The 25,151-nt window shown below is 41.9% G+C and overlaps 1 protein-coding gene across 1 annotated transcript in view; it reads left to right on the top strand.

The window, feature by feature from the left end:
* The window catches only part of Nup155 (nucleoporin 155), a 52,689-nt gene that overhangs the window by 18,894 nt on the left and 8,644 nt on the right, over positions 1–25,151 (top strand). The window contains exons 13-30 of the mRNA XM_051150942.1: positions 2,707–2,877; positions 4,145–4,255; positions 5,423–5,517; positions 7,002–7,090; positions 7,779–7,841; positions 8,798–8,945; positions 10,102–10,168; positions 11,342–11,457; positions 13,399–13,496; positions 14,845–14,975; positions 16,894–17,085; positions 17,968–18,106; positions 18,960–19,095; positions 20,735–20,888; positions 21,080–21,184; positions 21,797–21,951; positions 23,081–23,210; positions 24,081–24,194. Coding sequence (XP_051006899.1) covers positions 2,707–2,877; positions 4,145–4,255; positions 5,423–5,517; positions 7,002–7,090; positions 7,779–7,841; positions 8,798–8,945; positions 10,102–10,168; positions 11,342–11,457; positions 13,399–13,496; positions 14,845–14,975; positions 16,894–17,085; positions 17,968–18,106; positions 18,960–19,095; positions 20,735–20,888; positions 21,080–21,184; positions 21,797–21,951; positions 23,081–23,210; positions 24,081–24,194 — 2,214 coding nt within the window. The remainder of the gene's footprint in view (positions 1–2,706; positions 2,878–4,144; positions 4,256–5,422; positions 5,518–7,001; positions 7,091–7,778; positions 7,842–8,797; positions 8,946–10,101; positions 10,169–11,341; positions 11,458–13,398; positions 13,497–14,844; positions 14,976–16,893; positions 17,086–17,967; positions 18,107–18,959; positions 19,096–20,734; positions 20,889–21,079; positions 21,185–21,796; positions 21,952–23,080; positions 23,211–24,080; positions 24,195–25,151) is intronic.

A 25,151-nucleotide genomic window follows, 5' to 3' on the forward strand; every position in this document is an offset into this window, starting at 1 on the left:
AACCAAGGTCCTTGTGCCTCCTAGGCAAGTGCTCTACCACTGAACTAAATCTCAACCCCTTTTTGGCTGTTTAAGACAGGGTTTCTCTGTGTATCCCTGGCTGTCCTGGACTCACTTTGTAGACCAGACTGGCCTAGAACTCACAACGATCTGCCTGCCCCTGCCTCCCAAGTGCTGGGACTAAAGTCGTGTACCACCACGCCCGGCTTAGCAAGCAGTTTAATGGAAGCCAACATACTGGGGTATTTCAACCCTAAGTTTCTAGAACAGTGTTGGGCATTTCCCCACTGGACTTTTTATAGTTGATAGAAAGGGAGGGCTCAGTTTTAGGTTAAAACAAAATGGCTCCAACTAAGGCAAGGTTGGGCAACTCTTGTCCCGTCACAAGGAAGTACCTTGAGCACATAATCTTGGCCTTGTGCACACAGTGGGTGCCTGCTCTCTGTCTGGAGCCAGCTCCTAAGGGCGTTTTTGTTCTAGCTGTCGGGCTGGTTCATGGTGACTCTCAAGCTTGAGGCCTTCAAGTTAGGAGGTGTGTGTGGGGGAGTGTATATAAATTGGGAGGGAAAAAGCAACTCAAGGGTTGGGAGAGTACAAGGATCATTGAATAAACTGCCAGTTTCTTAAAGGTTCTGGAACAGGGCTGAGGACAGGAGGTAGGTAAGGAAGTAGGGAATGTCTTTTTTTATTTTAATTTTTTTTAGCATTACTCAGCTCCTATTAACTTCATATTGTAATAAATATTAGAATTTAGAAAGATGCAAATGCAGTCCTGATTAGGAGCAGGAATTAGGTTTGAAATTTAGCTCAACCGCTAAGCCAAGAGTTAGAAGATTTAGTGGTTTGGGGCACTCCTGTCTCCTCGTGCAGAACAGTTGAATAGTGCTTGCCTCTGTGGAGGTGCTGTGGGGCAAAGTGAAATCAGGTATCTTAAACACCCAGGTCACTGCCTGGGACAGAGAAAGGATCTGATAAGTGCAAACTTTTTGTTGTTTTGTTTCTTGAGATGGGGCCTCACGCAAAGCCGAGGCTAGTCTGGAACTCACTGTGTAGCCTTGGCCCCCCCTTACCTCACCCGTTCAAGGGCTGGGATTACAGGCATGGCTCGCCACACCCAGCTCAGCTGTTTAACAAAGTCATTGCTCCGTTTGTATAATACTTAGTTCTCAAACAGAGGTGGACTTTTATTTAAACGTAAAAAATTTTAATCACAATGATAAAATTCTAGTTCTTCTAAAAGTAGGCATAGAAGACAGACAGTTGAAAATTTTGTATAGACCAGGCATTGGATTAATTAGGAACTGTGAGCATTTTTATATGTAATAATGATGTGGTTTTTTTTAAGAACATCCTTATTTTCTCCAGATGCATGCAGAAGTATTTAGGGTGCCATGTAGTTGCTTCCAAATGATTCAATAGAGGAAAAGAATGCAGGAAGAAGAGAGAAAGCAACTGTGTCGGAACACTAATTGCTGAGATTAGGTATTGTGCATATGAATAAAGAGTATGTCTTTTAACATTTTCCAGTGCTTGAAATGCTTTTTCTAAAATATCTTAGAAGATTAAAACCTTTTTGCTTATATTTTGTTTTTAAAGGATCTTACCTTCAGAAGGAAATAGAACAGCAAAAACACAGTCAGTGTCAGCAAAAACCGCTGAACCTGCCAGTTCGATCGTCTGTGTGGAACTTAGACGGCCGATCTCTGGCTGCTGAGCCTTTTTAGTAGAGCAGTGGAACTCTGAGCCTGTCTCATGAAACCTGGGCCTGTAGACTGAGAGGTTGTTAACAGGCCTGCTAGTACTCACCTGTGATCCCAGCCGTGGGAAGCAGAGACTGAGAGTTTGCGGCAAACCTGGAAAGCACAGCAAGAGCTCATAAGAAAAAAAAAAAAAAAAGAAGGAAGAATAAAAAAGACAAAAATTTAATAAGAAGCTGTTGTTTCAAACTGAAATCCTAGGGGCTTGCAGGGTGTGGTGGCTCACGACTTTAATCCCAGCACTCAAGAGGCAGGGGCAGGTGGATCACTGGGAGTTCTAGACCAGCCTGGTCTGCAAAGCGAGTGTCCAGGTCAACCAAGGCTACACAGAGAAACCCTGCCTCAAAACAAAACCAACCTAGGGGCTTGAGAGATGGTTCAGGGGTTAATAGTATGGCTGCTCCTGCAGAGATCCCACAGAGCAGGTCTCCGCTGTCTGTAACTCCAGTTCCAGGATATCCAAAACCCTCAGGCACATGGCAGGCAAAACACAAGTGCACAGAAAATAGAAATAAATTATTTTCTGGGCAGTGGTGGTGCACGCCTTTAATCCCAGCACTAGGGAGGCAGAGGCAGGTGCTTCTGTGAGTTCAAGGCCATCCTGGTCTACAGCGTGAGTTCCAGGATAGCCAGGGTGACACATAGAAACTGTCTCAAAAAAAATAAATAAATAAATAAAAATAAAAACCTAAAGCCAGGTGGTGGTGATTGTGCACATCTTTACTCTCAGCACTTGAGAGGCTAAAGCAGGTGGGTCTTAGAGTTTGAGGACAGCCAGGCTACAAAGAGAAGCCCTGTCTTGAAAAACAAAACAAAAGCTCAATACATGTTGATGATGCTCGTGTTACTGGACCCGTGGGGCCCTGTTTGTTTTGTTTTTGGTTTTTTGTGGGTTTTGTTTTGTATAAGTTTTGGCATACGTGACTTCAACAACATTTCTTTTTTACAGATGACAACCCGTGTTGATGGTCATTCCTGGGCTCTTTCTGCAATAGATGAATTAAAAGTAGATAAAATAGTCACACCTTTAAATAAAGATCACATTCCGATAACTGACTCACCCGTTGTTGTGCAGCAGCACATGTTGCCTCCAAAGAGATTCGTTCTCCTCTCCGCACAGGTATGCGCGTGTCTGCTCGCGGAGAGGCAGAAGGAGCTGTATTGAACGTGCTAAAGGTTTTCTTTTACTGTAGTGCTAGGCGAGCACTGCCACTGCGCCGTGCCCCTGCTCTGGGTAGTTAGTATTTTTGTCAAATACTCTCAGGTGTCAACTTCATGGTATCATTTTTTAAAACAGACTTATTTATTATGTATACAGTGGTCTGCTTGCATGTACACCTGCACCATAGAAGAGGGCATATAGATTACATTGTAGATGGCTGTGAGCCACCATGTGGTTCCCAGGAATCGGACTCAGGACCTTTTGGAAAGACACTCAGTACTCTTAACCTCTGAGCCATCTCCAGCCCATGCAATCAATTTTTAAGTGCTTTACAATGTCTACTCTTAATTTTTTAACACCGATGAATTGACCTAGAAAATACATAAAATAAAATCTCCCATCTAGACATTCTCTGTTATCAGCACCTGTAGTAAGAATTTTGGAGTTTTGGTGTCATTAAAAACACAGAAATATTACAAGTTTTCATTTTATTCCCAGTATGGGGCTGCTTTGCAGCAGCTGACTATGAGTTGCCTTGTGCTCTGGCAGGGTGGTGGTTTAACCAGCTGCAAATAGTTTCTGCGATTGTGTGACAGTTGAAATCCTAGGGACTTTTCAGAGTGTATATAAATGCTAGAGCCCCAAAGGTGGGTTGCTTGTTGGTTACTGTTCGTTGTGGTTTGCTTGCTTTCTTTCTTTCTTTCTTTCTTTCTTTCTTTCTTTCTTTCTTTTTTTAAGGCAGGGTTTCTCTGTATAGCCTTGACTGTCATGGACTCACTTTGTAGACCAGGCTGGCCTCAAACTCAGATATCTACCTGCCTCTGCCTCCTCAGTGCTGTGATTACAGCCGTGCACCAACACTCCCCTTGGTCGTGGTTTGTTAAGTAATAAATAATCTAGCTAACTCTCTGGTTTGAGGCATGAAAAGGGCAAGATTTGTTGTTGTTGTTGTTGTTGTTGTTGTTGTTGTTGTTGTGGAAACTGAATGTCCGCTGGTTGTTGAAATATAGACAATCTTGCTGTCCAGCTTATTTTGTATTTTTGGAGTTGCTTATTATTAACTAAGGTAGCAGATAGTTATTACCAGCTGGGCTTTTGTGTGTGTGTTACTGGGGAGAGAACTTAGGGGCTATGCATGCCATGCTAGAGGTCTACCCCTGAGCTACATCTCCTGTCGGGCTCAGTAGTCAGAGTCTGATGCTGTCTCTCACTTCTTATTTCTTAGGGTAGTCTCATGTTTCACAAACTCAGACCTGTGGATCAGCTGAGACATCTGCTTGTGAGTAACGTGGGTGGAGATGGAGAAGAGATTGAGAGATTCTTCAAACTGCATCAGGTAACTGTGCACTGCAATGTGATGCTTTAAGTAGAAAAGCATTAAGAACGTTCAAATAATTGTAAACTGGAAGTAAAACATTGTAATACGCTGATTATCTGTTCTCTTTTCTACTTAAATTGACACATGCACTAATTTTGAAAATCGTAATGTCATAAGGCTCCTCCCGATTTTGACAAGTTCACATGAAGGTGTAGCAGTAAGAATGCGGTTGAAGTTGTGTGATAAATGCACATTTCATTCAAAGCACCAGGCATCACTCTGTGTGTGCATGTTCCCAAGCACATTAAATAGCCTATGGCAAAAACAGGAAGCAGGATGTGGAGCCATTAGTAGTTAATAGCCATGCTAGGTAGAATTGGTCGGTTTCAAACCAAGAAGGCTTATTTAAAATTAGTACTGGGTAATTAAAGTTAAGTGTACAGACCCAGGATTCAAACTACCTGCCAAAGATCTTTTCTTCCAATGGAGTGAGATAGCTGTATTCAGTATGCTTTAGTTTCAATTTTTTGAGTTTTTGTAAACTGCATTAGCAGTGTGTACTATAAGGACTAATATTATACTGTGTTCCTCTTTTTTTGTAAAGATTTATTTATTATGTATACAATGTGTAGCCTGTATGTGTGCCTGCCTGCCTGAAAAGGGCATCAGATCCCATTATAGATGGTTGTGAGCCACCATGTGGTTGCTGGGAATTGAACTCAGGACCTTTGGAAGAACTGACAGTACTGTAAAACTCTGAGCCATCTCTCCAGCCCCTGGAGTTTTCTTGAGACAGTGTTTCTCTGTGTAGCCCTGGCTGTCCCGGAACTCACAGAGGCCTGCCCCTGCCTCCCAAGTGCTAGGGTTAAAAGCATGTGTCACCATGCTGGCAGTACTGGATTTTTAAATAGTGCCTAGCACATTATACATACTCAGTAAATGTTGGCTCTTATTGATAATTTCTAAAAGTTAGAAAGATAGACTGTAAGAATAAAATAGAAAGAATAACAGTTGGCCAAAATCTTAATAAAGAGAAAAGATCTTTAATACTGATGCTTTAATACTAACTTCACATATGGGTCGTTCGCTTTGTATATATCAGTTAATTTCATTCTGTCAATAAATACTGAAACCTTGCTATAAATACTGGGTGTGGTTTTAATGTGTAGGGTTTTTTCCTTGCAGGAAGACCAAGCCTGTGCAACTTGCCTTATCCTTGCTTGTTCCACTGCTGCCTGTGACAGAGAAGTGTCTGCTTGGGCTACACGGGCTTTCTTTAGGTAGGTCAGGGTGGGGAGAGAGAAAGAGTGATACCGTGAAATATTTGTATATGAAAGACCTGCTTGGTTGGTTGGTTGGTTGGTTGGTACTAGCAATTGAACCCATATGCTCACACATGCTGAGCTCTCTCTCCTGGGCCACTGAAAACAATTGTTTTGTGTGTATAGATGCTTGTGCAGTTCATGCATGCAGCGCCTTTGGGGGCTGAGTGTGATGGGTTCTCTGTGAGTCCAGCTACAGACAGTTGTAAGCTGAGTGCAGAGCCCAGGACCTCTGTAGACCACCCCGTACTCTAACTGCTGAACTGTCTCTACAGCCGCCTGCGCCTTTTTTCTTTCTTTTCTTTTCTTTTGGAGACAGGGCTTCATTGTGCAGCATGTGTTGTTGGCTGAGTCCTGGGATTAAAGAGACACCACTTCTGGGCCACTTTTTAAATGATTACCAGTATGATAGGTTAAGGCTTTGCCAAACAGAAAATAGGCAAATTATTAAAAATCATTAATAAGAGTCTGGTCTAGAAAGATTCTAATGCCAGGTGAACAGGCTGTTATCATAATGTATGCATTACTGTTGCCTGGTTTTCTTAAACTTTTTTAGTCTTGATTTCCACTTTTCACTATAGTTACTCCTCCATCTTTTTCACGTCCTCAAGCACTACCAGTTCTTTACCATGTGTGCTGGTGCTGAGGGAGTCTGAGTCACACTGATGAATCTTGGTGTCAAGAGATTTTTTTTTTTTTTTTTTTTTAATATTTAGCCCAGAATGTGAAGAATGCATGTGCTGTATAATCTTTACATTCATGGGGCCTGGAAAGATGTGTGAGGAGAGAAGAGCACTGACGACTGCCCTGTTATATGACCCAAGTTCAATTTTAAGCACCCACACGGCAGCTCCCAGCTTTCTGTCACTTCACTCTCAGGGGATCAGACACCCTCCTGTGGCCTCCATGTGCACGGTGCATTCAGGCAGCACACATAAAGATGAATAAATCCTTATCCCCTCCACCCCAACCCCCAACCACCAACCCCCACCCCCAAGACAGAGTTTCTCTGTGTAGTCATAGGTGTTCTGGACTTGCTTTGTAGATCAGGCTGGCCTCAAACTCACAAAGATTCGCCTGCCTCTGTGTTCCTGAGTGCTGGGATTACAGGTGCACACCACTATACCCAGCTGATAAATTTTTAATAATTTTTTTTTAATTTAAGGTTAATTGATTCTATTAGAGACTATGTATCATTTATGCATTAAGAAAACTATTAATTACACATCTTTTTTTAAAAAATATATATTACAGCAGTCAATTCTAATTTCCTGATAGTAATTTCAACTCAACATTTATTGAAGGATTATGCTAGGTATCAATTTCACTGTCAATACCATACATTAAAGTCTCTACCAACTATATAAAAGCCAAACAGGAGCGGGAAGTATCCCAGCTTTTCCAAGATTGACAGTTTAATTGAAGTCTTGTCACACAAACAGGTATGGTGGAGAAGCACAGATGAGATTTCCAGCTACTCTTCCCACCCCAAGTACCGTTGGTCCCATCCTGGGCTCTCCTATGTATTCTAGTGAGTATGAAACACTGAAAGGCAGATTTGTTTATTAGTTGTGGTGTTCTTTTTTTTGTTTGGTTTGATTTGGTTTGGGGTTTTTATTTGATCTGAGGTAAAGTCTTTCTGTATAGCCTTGGCTAGCCTGGAACTTGCTATGTAGACCAGGCTGGCTTTCTCTTGCCTCAGTCTCCTCATGCCAGAATTAAAGGTGTGTGCTCCCACCATGCCTGGCGATATTGAACTTTTGTTTGTTTTTTGACACAAAGTTTCTCTGTGTAGCCTCGGCTGGCCTCGAACTTGCAGAGATCCAACTGCCTCTGCCTCCCCGAGTACTGGATTACAGGTGTGCATCACTGCTTCTGATTGCAACTTTGAATCTTTAGTGAATACTAAGAAGCAAAATAATAGGCAACCAATAGTATTTCCAGAGCTCATTTAGTGTTCAAAGGGAAAGAGATGAAAAAAGCAGGGGGTGGGGGCGGGTTGAGGATGAATAAAAGTAAAAAGCAAGTCTGCGTCCATGTCTTCCAAATGGGAGAATGTCTGCTGACCAGCTGAAAATGTGATGCATGCCTGACTTTTGAATATGATAGGTAGTGTCATGCCTCAGCCACGGTGATGAGTAGCTTCTTTACATAATCTTGATCAGCTTCAAAGCGGGGAAGGTGTTTTACAAATCTCTGTGTTCTCTTTTCCCTTGCAGGCTCTCCTGTCCCTAGTGGGAGTCCCTACCCGAATCCAGCCTCCTTTGGCACACCATCCCACGGTACCGCTTCTCTGTGTTTGACTTACTCCTTCTGTTCATGTTGAAGAAGTAACATTATTAATAATTGTTTCTAGTATTTAGTGTTGAAAAGACTAGCTTGCCTCATCCTTTAGAATATAAAAGGTCAGAGGCTGAGGAGATAATTCAGGTGGTAAAAGGCATCACACAGCACGAAGACCTGAGTTTGGTCCTCACAACCCATGTAAAACAGCTGAGAAACCATCCAAGCCTACACTTCTTATCAAACACAGCCAAATGCATGTCTGTTCCTTCCATTGTTTTTAAATACTTCCCCTTTTTGTCTAGAAACCAAAAATGGATTGTGGAAATTTATAAACATTTATGATTTCTTTTTGAACTATCTTTACTAATTTGAGAATTTCACACATGCGTACAATGTGTTTGGGCATATTTACCCCCGAATCCTTAAAGTACCCCTGTCCCAAACCCTCACACCTTCTCAGCCTTGTGCCCTCTTATCTCTTTTTCTTTAATAGCCCCACTGAATCCAGTTCCTGCTGCCCATATAGGAATGGCCATGTGGCCATCCACTGGAGCACGCACTGGCCACAGCAACGCCATCAGCTGTTCTCAGCTAGGCATGGAGGCCTGTGAGCCCTCCCTGCATAGTCAGCCTGCTGTCGGTTCACAGTGCAACAGCCCTGTTTACTCTTTGACCTCTGGTTCTTTTCTCATCCTCTCCCCTGATCTGTGCCTGTTGGTGGTGGACTGTGATACAGATGCGCCATTTATGACTAAAGCCTCCCCAGATGCTCATTTTCTGCATTTGGACCTCTTGTGTGCTTCTCTGTTAGCCGCCATCTTCTCTGCCGAGGTCTGAGACTGGCCTTTGCGTACAGGGCTGTGAATGTAGAACTAGAAGTGGGTTGGCGCTCGTGAGCCTTGGGTGGAGCCTAGGATATGCTTCTAAGAGCCTTTTCCTTACATGTGTGCAGCTGTTCAGCCTCCTCCCGTGTCAACCCCAATGTGTGCTGTGGGAAACCCAGCAATGCAGGCTGCAAGTATGAGTGGTTTGACTGGACCAGAGATTGTATACTCAGGAAAACACAATGGTATTTGCATTTACTTTTCTCGAATCATGGGGTAAGTACTCTGTAAACTACCTAACTGCTGTTTACTTTGTCCTATTTGCAGTAGTGAACTATTCCTAAGTTTATGTTCGGGACATTACTGAATTTTAGTTTTAAGCTCATCCATTGATAAAATTTTTTTGCATTGTTTAGCCCTTTAACTGTATTCATTTTATCTCTGTGCCTAGAGCCTCAGGTTATATCTGCATGTACGCTAGTGACTAGCCTTTTAAAGCATCTTGTACCTAGTATGTATCCAGACTTTAGCTGGACAGTTCTGGTCTTCCTTGACTCACTCATGCAAAGACAATCAGACGCGGCAGTTGAAAGAGTTTTGTTTGTCTTGGCTGGACTGCTGTATGCACTGAAACCCGTGTACCCACTGCTGTGACGTGAGCACGTGGCTCTGTTCTCTGTACGGTCTGATACTTCAGCACAGCAGCCAGGAATCTGTCTCTTGCCGGCGGCAAGGTTGCATGAGAAGGTTGAAACTTGAAAAGCCTCTCAGTGCCTCTCTTCACAGCAGTGCCATCCTCTGTCCTGCCTTATATGGCCAGGCCCGGTTCTAAAGATGGGGAAGAGACTTCTGCCCCTTATAAAGGACAGGTATGGAAGTCACCCTGCAGAGGAAACGGGTAGAGGGAAGGATAAAAAAGGTGGTGTAACCCTCTGATGCCATCTAAGTAGCTGCCATGCCTGTATATACTGATCATAGAGTTGAGATAAATGCTTTGGTGTGTGTGTGTGCGTGCGTGCGTGCGTGCGCGCTCGTGCGTGTGTGAGAGAGAGAGAGAGAGAGAGAGAGAGAGAGAGAGAGAGAGAGAGAGAGAGAGAGAGAACAACACACTTGTATTTCATGGGTTTTTTAGTTTTTCTGCATAAACATTTTTCTGCGTGTATGTATGTGCACTGCATGTATTCCTTGTGCCCATGGAGGCCAGAAAAGGACACCACTTTCCCTAGAACTAAGTTACAGGACTGTTTTTAGCTGTCCTGTGGGTGCTGGGAACTGACCCTAGATGTTCTGGAGGAGGACTAAGTGCTCTTAACTCCTAACCACTGAGCCTTTTCTTTAGCGTGCTTTCATTTTTTTTGCAATAATAGGTATGCTACATGTTATAAAAAGTTGCATGCATTTACAGTACAATATTAAAATGTTTTTGTTCCAGAAATATTTGGGATGCTAGCTTAGTTGTTGAAAGAGTATTCAAGAGTGCCAACAGAGAGATCACTGCAGTAAGTGTGTACAATGTTACCTCCTTGTTTGTGTGTACTCAGCTGATGATGTTATTCAGTAGGTAGTGTGTCACGTGTATTAATGCTGCAAATAGGATGCAATGATTGTTTATGTGCATGTTTGAATTCTCACCCAGTAAACTGACCTCTCTAGTGTTGGTCTTGTCCTGGTCACTTACTGAGTAAAGTTGTTAACATCTCCTCCTGACAGCTACTGTGAGGGCCAGAGAGCCAGCACTAACGCCTCACCTCACCCTGTGCTCTCCCTTGTCCTTGCCTTTCACAGTCTCAGCATAATTAGTGTGAGTTCACACATATCTCATGCTGCCTTAAAGAAACATATTACAGAGCTGTGTTATCACAGGTCAGATAGGAAGTTCTCTTTTTTGTTTTAAGCTGTTTAAAATGATAAAGTATCAGGTATTTTTATGTTTTTCTTTACTATTTGTTTTCTTTGCTGTTCTGTTTTTCTGTCTGGGGTTTTTTGTTTGTTTGTTTGTTTGTTTGTTTTAGTTTATTTATTCTTGTTACATCTCAATGTTTATCCCATCCCTTGTATCCTCCCATTCTTCCCTCCCTCCCCTCTGTCTGGTTTTTTATTTGTTTGTTTTGTCTTGTCTTTTAAGGCAGGGTCTTGCTATGTATCTTGAGCTGCCTTTGATCTTGTGATCTTCTTCCACAACCTCCAAGTACTGGGATTGTACACGGGCACTGCACTGTCATGCACAGCCCAACCCATACTGATGCTCTTTGAGTTCACGCTTCTAATGATAAGAATACATTTCATCTGAATAGAATTTGTATGCACTTCAGAGAGAGCCAAATTAATCTATAAAGATAGCAGTAAAAAAGAGTTCCCTCGAAGAGACTATGCTGTGCTGTGAGTGAGGACCATGGAAAATGTGGAAAGTAATTAAGATGTCCACTTAATCTGTGTTTTACTGCACATACATTGTATTTTAATCATAAAAGAACAGGAAGGGAATGATATGAGTATCCTCATGCCCTTTATTTTGGCTAATTGGATGTTGAGTAGACTTAAGAAAGAACTTTATGTATTTTTAATAAAGATAGTATAGGTCAGTTATATGTAAGATTGTGTATGTCCACTACTGACTCTAAGGAGCACTTCTTTCTGTATCCTTATGTTTTTGAAAACTCTTACTCTTACAGATTGAAAGCAGTGTGCCCAGCCAGCTGCTAGAGTCGGTGCTACAGGAACTGAAGGGTCTGCAGGAATTTCTAGACAGAAATTCTCAGTTTTCAGGAGGGCCACTAGGAAATCCAAGGTAAGAACTAGATAGATTTATTTATTTATTCACTTTTTCTTCTGTGTTTGAAAGATGCATTTTCTTCTTTCTCTGAGGTACTGGGATGAAAGCCAGGGCCTTACATGTTGTAGGCACAGTAAGCAAGTGCGAGTGAACTACAGGCCTAGCTAATCAGTTTTCTATTAAATATATTTTGTTGAAACATTAGACCTATACCACAGTCTTTTTTTTTTTTTTTAAACAGTCATTGGTGTTTTGCCTACATGTCTGTGGAAGGGTGTCACACCCGCAGAACTAGAGTAACAGACAAGTGTGAGCTGCCATGTGGGTGCTGGGCATCGAACCAGTGTCTTCTGGAAGAGCAACCAGTGTTCCTAACCCCTGAGCCATCTCTCCAGCCCCTGGTTGTAATTTTTTAAAGACAGGATCTCACTATGTAGCCTTGGCTATTCTGGAACTCACCTCATAGACCAGGCTCGTCTCAACGTCACAGATTTTCCTGCCTCTTTCTCCTGAGTGCTGGGGAATCAAAGGTTTGTGCTCCTACAGCTCAGGAGCGATCCTGTTAAACAGGGCTTTTTTTTTGTAGACTGTTGTATTCACAAGGTTTTTATTTATATATATATATACACACACACACACACACACACACGTCACCACTCTCTCTAATCCTGGACATTTATTTTCCTTGTAGATTTATCAGTCCCTCCCTGTTGACTCTCTCGCAGTTCCTGCAGCCTTAGTGTATTTCCAACCACAGCAGAGCTGCCTGTTTCTGTGCCTGGTGAAAATGTGCAGTATTATTTCTCATGCCTACGTTGTTTCTTTCTGTGATGTCGGGAAAGAATGTATAGCATTTCTGTCTTACTATTTTTCTATTTTTAAAAGTTACATTTCTTTGGAGTTGTATGTGTGGGAGGCGTGCGTACCATGGCATCTGGAGGTCAGAGTACAAGTTGCCCGAATTGGTTCTCTCCTTCCATTCTGGGCTCTCAGAATCGAACTCTGGTCATCAGAGTTAAACAAGCACTGTTTACTAGTTAGCCCACCTGCCCAAGCATGTTAATTTAAATAGCATCTATTCAATCTCTTAAGATTTTTCTTTCTAACCAGTTTGACAACTTTTCTTTTTCATAGTGACTGGCACTTGCAATATGGTTTTACAATCCTATGAATAAACTCTTGAGCTAAATCGAGCAGGCCCAGCACTGGGGTAGTACTCATTACTTTCTGATAGTCTTTTTTTTTTTTTTTTTTTTTAAAAAGACGACCTGACACAAAATTACGCCAAGGTTTTTGTAAAGTTGTTTTAAGTGTTAATGAAATACTTCAAAAGACTGGTGAGGTCTTTAGGGTCTCAGATGTTTGTTGTAAATTATGTTTGGTTGTATGTGTTCTTTTCAGTGAACTTCTGTCACCTTGCAGTCTTCAGACAGGTGGTTGTCTCTGCTGTAATGGCATATTCTGTGCTTGTGCATCCAGCTGTACCATTTAAGAAAGTTTTATCAAAGCCGGGCGTGGTGGCGCACGCCTTTAATCCCAGCACTCGGGAGGCAGAGGCAGGCGGATCGCTGTGAGTTCGAGGCCAGCCTGGTCTACAAAGTGAGTCCAGGATGGCCAAGGCTACACAGAGAAACCCTGTCTCGAAAAAAAAAAAAAAAAAAAAAAAAAAAAAAAAAAAAAAAGAAAGTTTTATCAGCAAACTGTATTTTCAGTTAATGTTTCAAAAATAAGAATGTGCTTAAACTTGCTGAGTGTAAATATTGGCCTGTAAGTCCTGTAGCTTTAGTAATTGGCAATTTCTCAATTAGGTATTCCAGTGTGGGGCTGTGTACATTCTGGCTTTACTAAAATGGAAAGTTAAACTGCAGGGGGGCGGGGCGGGAATCGTACACCTTAAACAGCTATCTTTTCTGGTGTGTGAGCTGTCACACCCACACTCTGTGCTGTCTCTTTCAGCACTACCGCCAAAGTGCCACAGAGGCTGGTGGGATTCATGCGTCCTGAGAACGGAAACACCCAGCAAATGCAACAGGAGCTGCAGAGGAAGTTTCACGGTAAAGTGTTTCTGTGAGCAGTCACACATGTCTGACGCACCAAAGAGTTATGTTACCTGAATAGGGACCAATGGACTGCCTTTATTCAGAACTAGAGTGTGTGAAAACAGGATTCCTTCTTTCCTTCCTTCTATTTTCATTATTCAAAGTGCCATTTTTGTGATCAGGAAGAAAACAGCAGCATAGAAATTGTTTCTTTCCAAACTTCCTTCAGCTAAAAGATTTTTGCCCCTTTGCCACCAGAAAGCATGAGATACTCTATTTGATGAAAATTTTTTTATTAATTTTTGACAGTTTCAAACATGCCTGTACCTTCTGGTTGCTCTCTTCCTCCATCCTTCCTCCATCCTTCTGCTCTAGTCAGACCTCCGTGGACACCCCAGGTCCCTTTCCAGCTTCATGACTGAGATCTGACCCTCAGTTTCATCAGGACCACCTGGGTGAGCATTGGCTTAGTGACTGTCCATTGAGCCTGCTGGGATCACCAGTGGGAACACAGCTGAGGAGCTGCTTCCCTTGTCTCTGGAACAGCCATACTCAGCTTAGGGCCCCTGAGTCCCTTCCAGCATTCAGTTAGCGCAGTCAGTCTAGTCTCAGAGCTGTGTACGGTTACCACTTTGCTGAGCCTTTTCCGTACTCCACAGTGAAGCTTGGGCTAACCACTGCACAGTAACGCCCTGCTTTCTCTCTCTTGTCACCAGTCTGCGTCTGCTTTCTGTCCATTTGACTACTCAGGGTACCTGGTATGAGCAGTTTTCTTCGTTTTATTCCTGGTTTACTTCACTTAACAGTGTTTTTCTCATTTTTCTATGCTATAGCATGTGTTAGAATTTCCAGTCAAAAACTGAATAACACTTTATTGTAACATATATAACACACACAAAATATAATGTTTATCCTTTTGACATAATCTGCTTACTTAAAAGGTAAGGCAAATTACCATGACTTAGTGCTGTTAATTAATAATGCACTAGGGTATATTAATGCAAGGTTTGAGAAACTCAGTCCTGAGAAACTTGATGGTGCTTTCCAGAAAGCCTTCTAAGATGTTTTAGTAGCTCTGTGTTGGAAGCAGTCTAAATGTCTGTGGGGTGGAACTATCAAGTTTGGCATACTTATAAAATGAGACAAACTCACCTTAGTGTTTTTATTCTTCATACATACATGCATGCATATGCAAGTGTTTTTTCATGTGTATGCGTGCACATGTATTTCATGAGGATGAAAACGTTAATACACCAGCCACTGTTACCTGTTTCACTCTTAGCAATGTTTTGTTTGGCATAAGAAAACAGAGACATTAAATATGTCAGTTGATGAAATTTCATTAATTACGTTTTGTCATTAGAGGCTCAACTGAGTGAGAAGATTTCACTTCAGGCGATCCAGCAGCTGGTTAGAAAATCGTACCAGGCTCTTGCTTTGTGGAAACTCCTTTGTGAACATCAGTTTACTGTCATTGTAGGAGAACTTCAAAAGGTGGGGTGATTTTTTTTTAAAGTGATTTATTTATTTTTATGTGTATTGATGCATGTATGCTGTGTCAGGGTGTCAGAACCCCAGGAACTGGAGTTACAGACAGTTGTGAACTGCCATGTAGGTGCTGGGACTTGAACCCGGGTCTTCTGGAAGAACTGCCAGTGCTCTTAATTGCTGAGCCATCACTCCAGCTCCAGGTGACGTGACTTTTGTCCTTTGGGGTTGTTTGATACCCCAAATGTTTCAGTCTTGACTTGTATTATTATTTTAATTTCTGTGCACCATACGTGGTGGCACTGCCTTTGATCCCAGTGCTTGTGTGGAGCCTGAGGCAGGTGGGTCTCTGAGTTGTAGGCCAGATTGGTATACATAGCGCATGAATTCTAGGACAGCCAGGACTGTGTAGAGAAAACCCCATCTCAAAAGAATAATTAAAACATTGATGTGTTGCTTTGCCTGTGCATGTGTAAGAGCACCTGATGCCTGCCAGATGCTGCCCAAAGAAGGCAGCCGATTCCCTGGAACTGGGGTTAGAGGTGGTCGTGAGCTTCCATGTGGGGGCTGGGAATTGAACCTGCGTCCTTTGTAAGAGCTGCTTCTCCAATCTCCTGAAATCTTGGTTTCAAAGTGAAAAGGTGTTCCACGCTTGTCTTTACTAGTGGCCAGAGCAGCTAGTGGTGGGCACCAATCTTACGGTTTTTTGTTTTCCTTTTTAAAAAATTGATATATTTGGTTCATGAAAACCATTTTATTTTCCATGTAAGGTAGGATATTTTTAAATTGTGTTGGATTATAAACTTAGAGTGGATTCTTTTTTAGCCTACCTATCATTTGTGATCTATCTTCAAAGCCTCCTTTCCTTCCATTACTTAATTATGTGCTCAAGGAATACAAATTAGGCATTTGTCCCCAAAACTTTGAATATTTTATAGATATTTTTGTTGAATTTTAAGAAAATACATCACTGGAAAAACCCTAACTCCAGCCCAACACAGTGGTTCAAGTTTGTAATCCCAGCACTTGGGAAGGCAAAGGCAGGCAGATCTCTGAGTTCAGGGCCAGGCAGTCTACAGAACAGGTCCAGGACAGCCAAGGTTATACAGAGAAATGCTGTCTTAAAAAACAAAACAACAGAGTGGGCTGTGGTGGTACGTGCCTTTAATCCCAGCACTCTGGAGGAGAGGCAGGTGGATCTCTGAGTTTGAGGCCACCCTGGTTTACAAAGCAAGTCCAGGACAGCCAGAGCTGCAGAGAGAAACCTTGTCTCCAAAAAAAAAAAATGTTGCTGTTAATTTACCAGTATGGCCTAATAATGTTTATTATCAAGCCTATAATTATTACAGCAGTACTTTTTAGCCCACTAGCATTCAATCAAGACACAGACACCTGTTATATTTTAAAATAGCCTTGGTTAACCTGGGGCAGGGCAGAGATTAATACCCTAAACTACTTCCCATAGTGGGGCAGGTATCCCATGACATCTGGTTCTAATAATTTCTACCATAATCCCATATACTTGTTCATGTTCTTCATCTGGGCCAAATCCTCCATCCACACAGACCATGTGCTTCTCCACCCAATCCAAGATGGCGCAGCCTCCTTTTCCTCTTCCCCTCCAGTCTCTCTCTTCCAAGATTCTTTCTGTCTCCCCAAGCCCTGGAACTTTAGCCGTGCCTATCCCATTTGCCCTGCCCAGGTGTGATAGCCTTTCATTGGTCAAATAGGTTAGGCTCTTAAGTGAGGCACGGAGACAGCAAGCAATAATTGGCATCAAAATACATCAGACTAACCTCCAAAAAAAAAATACACCAAAAGCCCTAAACATGCTGACTGCCCCCTCCAAAAAGAGAAAGAAATTACACTTTGTGTAAAAATAAAGTATTGTATGATTTGGATAAAAAGCTTTTCCTCTTTCTAGGAATTTCAGGAGCAGCTGAAGATCACCACCTTTAAGGATCTGGTTATCAGAGACAAAGAGCTCACCGGAGCATTAATTGCTTCTCTTATCAACTGCTATATCCGAGACAATGCAGCTGTAGATGGCATTAGCTTACACCTGCAGGACATCTGCCCACTTCTGTACAGCACAGATGATGCAGTCTGTTCAAAGGTGTGTGAAGCTTCACTGATTGTTAGTGTTTTTATGTACGAGGTTTCATAATGTGATGAGTAGGGATGGGTTTTCAGAATAGGACCCTAGACCCTCCCCTATTGCATTCCACTTGAGGCTGAAATACGTGGTTTCCTATAAATAAATGTATACTCTTTTAAATGTTACATATAGAAAATCGTTGACAATATTTTTAAGTCATGTTTTAAAAGACAAAGGTTATACAGCTGGACAGATGGCTCAGTGGTTAAGAGCACTGACTGCTTTTCCAGAGGACTCAGGTTCAATTTCCAGCACCCATAAGATGCCTCACTACTGTCTATAAAACCAGCCCCAGGAAGTCTGACATCTGTGGGCATCAGGATCATGCATGCAACACAGATATACATGCAAGCAAAATACTCATTACTCGTAAATTTTAAAAAGGCAAAGGTTATCAATTAAGGAAAATCACTTAATTTAGAAAAATGAGAAAATTTACTAAGGAGTTCATTTCCTTCCTTAGAACATAAGGAAAATCACTAAAACTTTAAGTATATCTGGAGTGAATCAAAGTTAATGAGGTTTTATTAATCCTTTCCTACAGGTGAAAAAAAAAAATAAGTGTCAATGATGAAGTGCCTGCTGACCACTAATGTATTGACTAGGCAAGAGCACCCCAGACAAGCTGTCTGACTTAACATACTTGGCAGAGGAATTAAGACTAGCTAGGACTTTTTTGGTCAAAACACTTTTCTGCCTAAAATTAAGAAGTAAGTTGTAGAATTTTTATTTATAACGATAATAAACCACATGTAAATTTAGACAGACTAAAACATATGTGGACAGCAGTGTCTGCGTGCTTGATTTTTGTCTCTTTTTAAGCTTTTGTCATCTCTTTAGGCAAATGAGCTTCTTCAGCGTTCCCGACAAGTTCAAAGTAAGAGTGAGAAAGAAAGAATGCTAAGGGAATCTCTGAAGGAATATCAGAAAATCAGCAACCAAGTGGACCTTGCCAGTGTCTGTGCTCAGTACAGGCAAGGTGAGAAGCGAGCCGTTCATCCGTCTCTTACCTCGGAGGTCAGAGACTCATGTAGGAGTACAGCGTAGTGAGGAAGAGTCTCTTCTCAGACGCAGATCTGATGTCTGCGGCCAAAGCCATACTTTGACTTGTGCGCTGGGGAGCAAGCCTAGCACCTGTACACGAGAGGCAAGCGCTTATTTATTTTTAGAGAGTCTCACATGTAGCCTGAGCTCCGTCGCCCAGGACAGCCTTGAGCTTCTGAGGCTTCTGCCTCCTCCTCCCCAGCCTGCGGTTCTGATTATACACATGGTCCTCTGTTTCTGGATAATACTTACCTTTTTTGGTTTTGGAGTTTCAGTCCATGTTATATTACACTACTGAGTTAAGCTTACTTTTAAAATGCCGAAAATTGCTGGGCACAGTGGCTCATACCTGTAATCCAGCATCAGGGGAGCAGAGGCAGGCGGATCGCTGTGAGTTCGAGGCCAGCCTGGTCTACAAAGTGAGTCCAGGACAGCCAAGGGTACACAGAGAGACCCTGTCTCAAATAAACAAACAAATAAAATGCCTTAAAAAGTAAAAACTGTAACTGTGAGCACAGATTTGAATCACACACGTGTTTTCCTCTGAAGCTTTTCTGCTATTATATATATAAAGGTTCTTTCCAAGAAGGGACCCATTAATATTTGCCTTCCAGCCAATTTAGACCTCTTTTTTTTTTTCATAAGGAGACATGTCAGAAATATTTTACAGTGCTCTTCCCAGAATAACAGACCTTTACTAGAAATACAGCATTATCTTTCGCCTGCTAGAGAAACGCCGCTGCGGTTAAGCTGCAGCTCTGAGTCCTTGGCCTTTCTGTTTTCATTAGTGCGCTTTTATGAGGGTGTTGTGGAACTTTCTCTTACTGCTGCTGAGAAAAAAGATCCTCAGGGTCTTGGACTGCATTTCTATAAACATGGAGAACCAGAGGAAGATGTAGTTGGTCTTCAGACTTTCCAAGAGAGGTGAGTTCTCAACCGTTAGCTGACTGCCAGGCTTTTAGAGACAGCCCTTTTTCTGTATAAAGTTTTGATTGATCTTATAGGGAAGGAACATTTCAAGGACAACCTTTATAAAATTTGGTTATGTTCTGACTTAAAAAGAGCTGGTTTTTACTAAGTCCTGAATCCGGATTATAATTCATAGTCTAGAGTTAAATTTTTAGTCTTGCTGGGCAGTGGTGGCACACTTCTGTAATCCCAGCACTCGGGAGGCAGAGGCAGGCCGATCCCTGTGAGTTCAAGGCCACCCCGGTCTACAAAGCAAGTCCAGGACAGCCAAGGCTAACACAGAGAAACCCGGCCTGGAAAACCCAAGAAAGAAAAAAGAAAGAAAGAAAGAAAAAGATTTTAGTCTTATGAAAATTGAGAAAGCACTTAAAGTGTTCTGTGTCTTTGTGCATGTGATATGCACATATGTACATACACACTTGCAACACAGTCTAAGAGATCAGGTGACCATTTTTCTGTCACTTTACGAGTGGCTCCTTGACAGAGTCTCTCACTGAAGCTGGAGTTAGGCTGGCAGTCACAAGGCCAAGCACAAGCAGTCCCTGATGCACATGGTGCCGGAGTGACTGGCACAGACACAGATGGTGCTCAGGCTTGCACAGCAGCCCCTGGGTCATTACTGAGCCGCCATCTCAGCACTTACAGTGGTTTATTAGGGTGTTCTCGCAGTGTGTCCCTTGTTAGCTGGAAATCTGTATAAAGCAATCTGCCCTCAAACTGAGCAGTTTGCCAGCTCTTCCCAACTCATGGGGCTAAAGCCATGGACCACCACACCTGTCCCTTATAAATGGTTTGGGCCTGTAACTGGGATTTTCTTCCTCTTATTTATTTTTATTTATCTACTGCCTTGCTTTGCTTTTGCTTTTGCTTTTCTTTCTTTTTTTGAGATCTCTGATTTGAGAACAAAACTGGCTTCCTTCCTCCTCTCCCCCTATTTCCATTTTCAGTTGAAAATAAGGTTTTTTTTTTTTTTTCAAAAAGAAAATCTTTTAAATGTTCACAAATTTGTAGAAACTTTTTTTTTTAATGCTAGTTTTAAAAGTTTTTGTTGTTGCACATGTTATTTGTGGTTTTATCATTTTACATTTAGCCAAATGGTTTTCAAATCTTTTGAAAAAATATATTGGATTTTTTGAGGGAGGGATAAGAGGATATAGTGTGCTTTGCTTTGGTTTTGGAATCTTAAATATTATCATCATGATTTTTCTATGTGTATGGGTGTCTTACCTGCATGTACATGTATCAGTTTTATGCCTGATAACCCCTGGACTGCTATGTAGGTGCTTGGAATTGAACCCTAGTTTTCTGGAACTGTAGCCAGGTTCTTTTTGTTTGTTTTTGTCTTTGTTTTTGTTTTTGTAGCCAGGTTCTTAATCACTGAACCATCTTTCCAATTCCAAGTTTTGGGCTTTAAAACAAGCTTCAAACTCAGTCCTGCTGCATTCTTTATATGTTGGGTGTATAGCCAATATCATCACGTTTTTCTGCTTGCTTGCTTGTCTGTTTGATATAGAGTCTTGTGTGACCTGGTCTGCTCTCATATGAGAAAAATATTTTCTAGTTAAGTAACGTAATTGACTCTTTGCTTTTTCAGATTAAACAGTTACAAGTGCATTACAGACACTCTTCAAGAGCTGGTAAACCAAAGTAAGGCTGCTCCTCAGTCTCCTAGTGTACCCAAAAAACCTGGTCCTCCAGTGCTGTCATCAGATCCCAACATGTTGAGCAATGAAGAAGCAGGACATCACGTAAGGGACAGGCGTGCTCCCGTTCTGGAAGAGGGCTGCCTTAGAACGCAGCGGCATAGCGACCGGGGATGGAAGCTGCCCCTGCACATTACTGCTGAACATGTTTCCTGACCAGGAGGTCAGCCATGAGCTGTTGGGTCCAGTGAGAAAGCCTTTAACTATGCTAATTTTCTCTGTTTTGTTTATTTTAGTTTGAACAAATGCTTAAGTTGGCTCAGCGGTCCAAGGATGAACTCTTTAGTATTGCTCTTTATAATTGGCTAATACAAGCTGACCTTGCAGATAAACTACTACAGGTAAAAAATATTGTTTGTGCAGTAAAATTTATGTTAATTTATATTTCTAAGTTGTATAAGTATAGTTTTTATAGATACATGAAATGAGATTTTAGATATTAGCATAAAGCTAAGTATATAGTTTCTTTTTCTAAGGAGCAAACAGACTAATGCTTTAATGTTGTCTAGAAGCTGGTCTGAGCCGCAGCATTGTGCTGTAGGAGTGTCTGGGTTAGTACTTAGGCTCTGCTATCAAATCATTCGGTGACTTAATTGTGTCACTGTCCCTTGATCGTGCCAAGGTAGGTGCCTTTGGAGCTAAGAGTCAGTAACTATAGCCTCAAAGTTCATTAAAAGAATTAGAATTTTACAGTGAATTGGTTTGTTTGTTTGTTTTTGGTGGGGTTTTTGTTGTTGTTGTTGTTGTTGTTACTGAATTATAGAAAGTTCCTCATTATCTAGTATAATAAAAATCATTTGTACTGAGAAATTTTTCCTATTTCACCTATTGATGTTGGAGTGAGTTTTGCTTATTTTCAAGAGGCAAGGTATGCACATACACCCAAAATCCACTTTCCCGCTTTAAAACATCTAGGTGATCACAAAAATTTTCTCTGTAATTGCAACTTCTAGATTGCTTCTCCATTTCTGGAGCCACATCTAGTCCGAATGGCCAAAGTGGATCAAAATAGAGTTCGATACATGGATTTACTCTGGAGGTATTATGAGAAGAACAGAAGTTTCAGTAGTGCTGCTCGGGTCCTGTCCAAACTGGCTGACATGCACAGGTAAGGAGGTATAAAGAGTCTCGTTGTAAGGAGTGGGACAGAGTTGTGTGTGTGGTTACATCCGTCTGAAGCCAGGGAGGCCAGACTAGGGCCTCACGGGGGGCACCCGTGAGGAGGGCAGCTCACCGGTAGAACATGTACTTAGCATGTTCAAGGCCATACTTAGTTCAGCTGTGGCTAGTAGGAAGGGCGAGTCGCTGTCTGTGTAGATGTGCTTATTACAGATGTCTGCCCGTGGCTCCTTGCCCTCTATAACCACTCAATTCTAAAAGTTGCCCTCACATGCAAAATATAAAGCCTTAATTTTTTTTTTTTGAAGATTTATTTTATTATGTATACAGTGTTGTGCCTGCATGTGCGCTGGCCTGCCTGCCAGAAGAGGGCACCAGATTATAAATGGTTGTGAGCCACCATGTGGTTGCTGGGAATTGAAACCTCTGAGCCATCTCTCCAGCCTGAAGTCTTAATTTTTGATATAATAAAAGACAACTTTTTTGTTGGTTGTTTTTTTTTTGTTTTGTTTTTCTGTGTAGCCTTGACTGTCCTGGAACTGACTCTGTCAGTCTCTGAACTCAAGAGATTGACCTGCCTCTGCCTCCTGAGTGCAGGATTGATTAAAGGTGTGCACCACCATGGCCCTGCTTAAAAGGCAACTTTCAATGAAGGTCTCTGTTAATTTGTTGTTGCTTTGTAATTAAGAATTAACGTTAGTAATGCTTGGGATATACCACAATGGTAGAATGTTTTCTTGACATATTCCAGGCCTGCATTTTTTTTCACCACCATAAAAGGGGGCAATGACAGGTAGAGTTTAAATCCATTGTGGCTGCATAGTTTACGGTTATGTGACTGCTGGGTGTTTCTTATGGATCATGGAAGGGGTAGTTTTGGGTTGAACCGTGATCTAGACCCGCATCTCACTTCAGGATCGTTCTTAGCTATCCTAGGAAGTCCTAGGTACTGTTTGTATGACAGTCACCTAAAAGCATTTTATTTCATTGTGTTGCTTCAACGGGATCTCTTTTGTTGGGGTGTTCTTCTCTTAAAATAGTAGGTCTGACTTGATTTATTTGAATCATCAGATTTTAAGAAACGATGTGGCTAAAATTACAGATTTTTCCCTCCCTAGCACAGAAATTTCACTTCAGCAGCGACTAGAATACATTGCTCGAGCCATTCTTAGTGCGAAGAGTTCCACTGCCATTTCATCCATAGCTGCAGACGGTGAATTCCTGCACGAATTAGAAGAGAAGGTGGAGGTAAGAACTGGATGCTCAGGCTTTGTCTTGTGGAGCGCCCGCCACAGGACGCCATTGTGTCCTCGTACCTGTGACTCAGAGTTCTGCTGAAGCCGTTGTAAATTCTAAACACTCTGTCCATAAATGCTTACTTAATATCACACGTTTGTATGTACATCTTAAGAAAACAGTGTTTGGGACTTAGAGGCATAGTTTGAAATATTTACATAGCTTGTCCATAATTTCTATTTTGTTTCATTTTCTCAACTGATCAGTAGCAGTTGGGTCGCATGGCCTCTGTCACTTATTCTGGGACCTGATAAGTAAATATACGGAGTAGTCTGATCTGCTTTAATTGAGATTTTAAGAATCTTCTGGTTGTCTAATTGGAAGAGCGTATTTCTCACAGAAATTCGGCACACGTTTTGCCTGCTCTCCTTCCCATGGCCGCTCTAGCATTGCAGACTCTCTTCTGATACTGCAGCTCCCAAAGAGGTTTCCTTTATCTAGAGGAGGAAGAAAAGAAAAACTTGACAAGATGCACATTTACTCTTCGGCAACCACAGCCCTGGCATACAATGTGTGACTTCCTTTCTTGTTTCTGGAATGATCTTGTGTCGTATGGCTTTGACAGCTGGAGGTGCGGCCTAGAAACTTGTCTCTCTGGGATCACTGGGTTACTAATGGCCATTACATCGGGCAGCAGTGTTCCTTGTCACGGCTCATTTCCTGTGGCATCAGCTTCTGTGGGAGGATAGTCTCCTGCAATATGTCTGTTAATGCACTGTCTTCGCTTCAGCAAACTGAAACTTGTAGATGAGGAATTATTTCTTCAAGTGCCTGTTGACTGTTATAAAGATACTAACACATCGTATTTTCTGTTGAACCTAGGTAGCCAGGATTCAACTTCAGATACAAGAGACACTACAAAGGCAGTACTCCCATCATGCTTCAGTGCAGGATGCAGTTTCTCAGCTGGATTCTGAGCTGATGGACATTACTAAGGTAACAAAAGCCAGAGAAATTCCTGGAATGTCACCTTGCTTTTAGAAATCCCTGTTTGTGTGTGTCATCTGCTCCATCAAAAAGGAAAGGAGAAACTTGTCTTTACAGCTTGTCCCTGGACTGACAGGTTCCAGCCGTTACACACGATTTACTGTGACTCCTAGACAAGGTGTAGCCGTTCCTGCCAGACCTGCCACAGTACAGTCTGTGCCAGTATTAGCCTCCTGTGAGAGCTGTCTTAAAACCAGCACACTTTTTTGTTGCTGTTTTTTGTAGTTATGGTTTTGATTTTGTATTTTGAGACAAGGCCTCACAATGTAGCCCTGCCGCTGTTGAACTTGTGCCACTCCTTCTGCCTCTGCTGGTATTACAGGCATGTGCCATCAGCTTAAAATCTGCTAATTCATAGTCTCACTATTTATTTTCGTTTAACGCCCCATGCCTCTTGCTCTGCACTGTCCCCATAGTGCCTTTCTTCTCTGGGCGTTGTTCTGTGTGGTTCCAAGTTCTCTATAACACTGTGAGCTCTGTGATTCCCAGGGCTCTTTGGTGGGTGAGTGTGCTGGGGTTGGTTTTGTTTGAGTTTTTTTGTTTTTGTTTTTGTTTTTCTTTGTGTTTGGTTTTTTTTGTTTTGTTTTGTTTTGTTTTTTCGTTTTTCGAGACAGGGTCTCTCTGTGTAGCCTTGGCCATCCTGGACTCACTTTGTAGACCAGGCTGGCCTCGAACTCACAGCGATCCACCTGCCTCTGCCTCCCGAGTGCTGGGATTAAAGGCGTGCGCCACCACGCCCGGCTCTTGATTTTGTTTTTTTAACATATATATTTATATTATTACACATATATACAATAAACTACCTACAGCAAGAAGAACCACAAAACAATCAGGAATTAAATTAATGTTACATTCATAGCTTTTTGCCTGTTTGTATTTGGCAACCTTGAAGAAAACATCTTTCCT

The sequence above is a fragment of the Acomys russatus genome, chromosome 9 (genome assembly GCF_903995435.1).
Source record: "Acomys russatus chromosome 9, mAcoRus1.1, whole genome shotgun sequence".
Classification (NCBI taxonomy): Eukaryota; Metazoa; Chordata; class Mammalia; order Rodentia; family Muridae; genus Acomys; species Acomys russatus.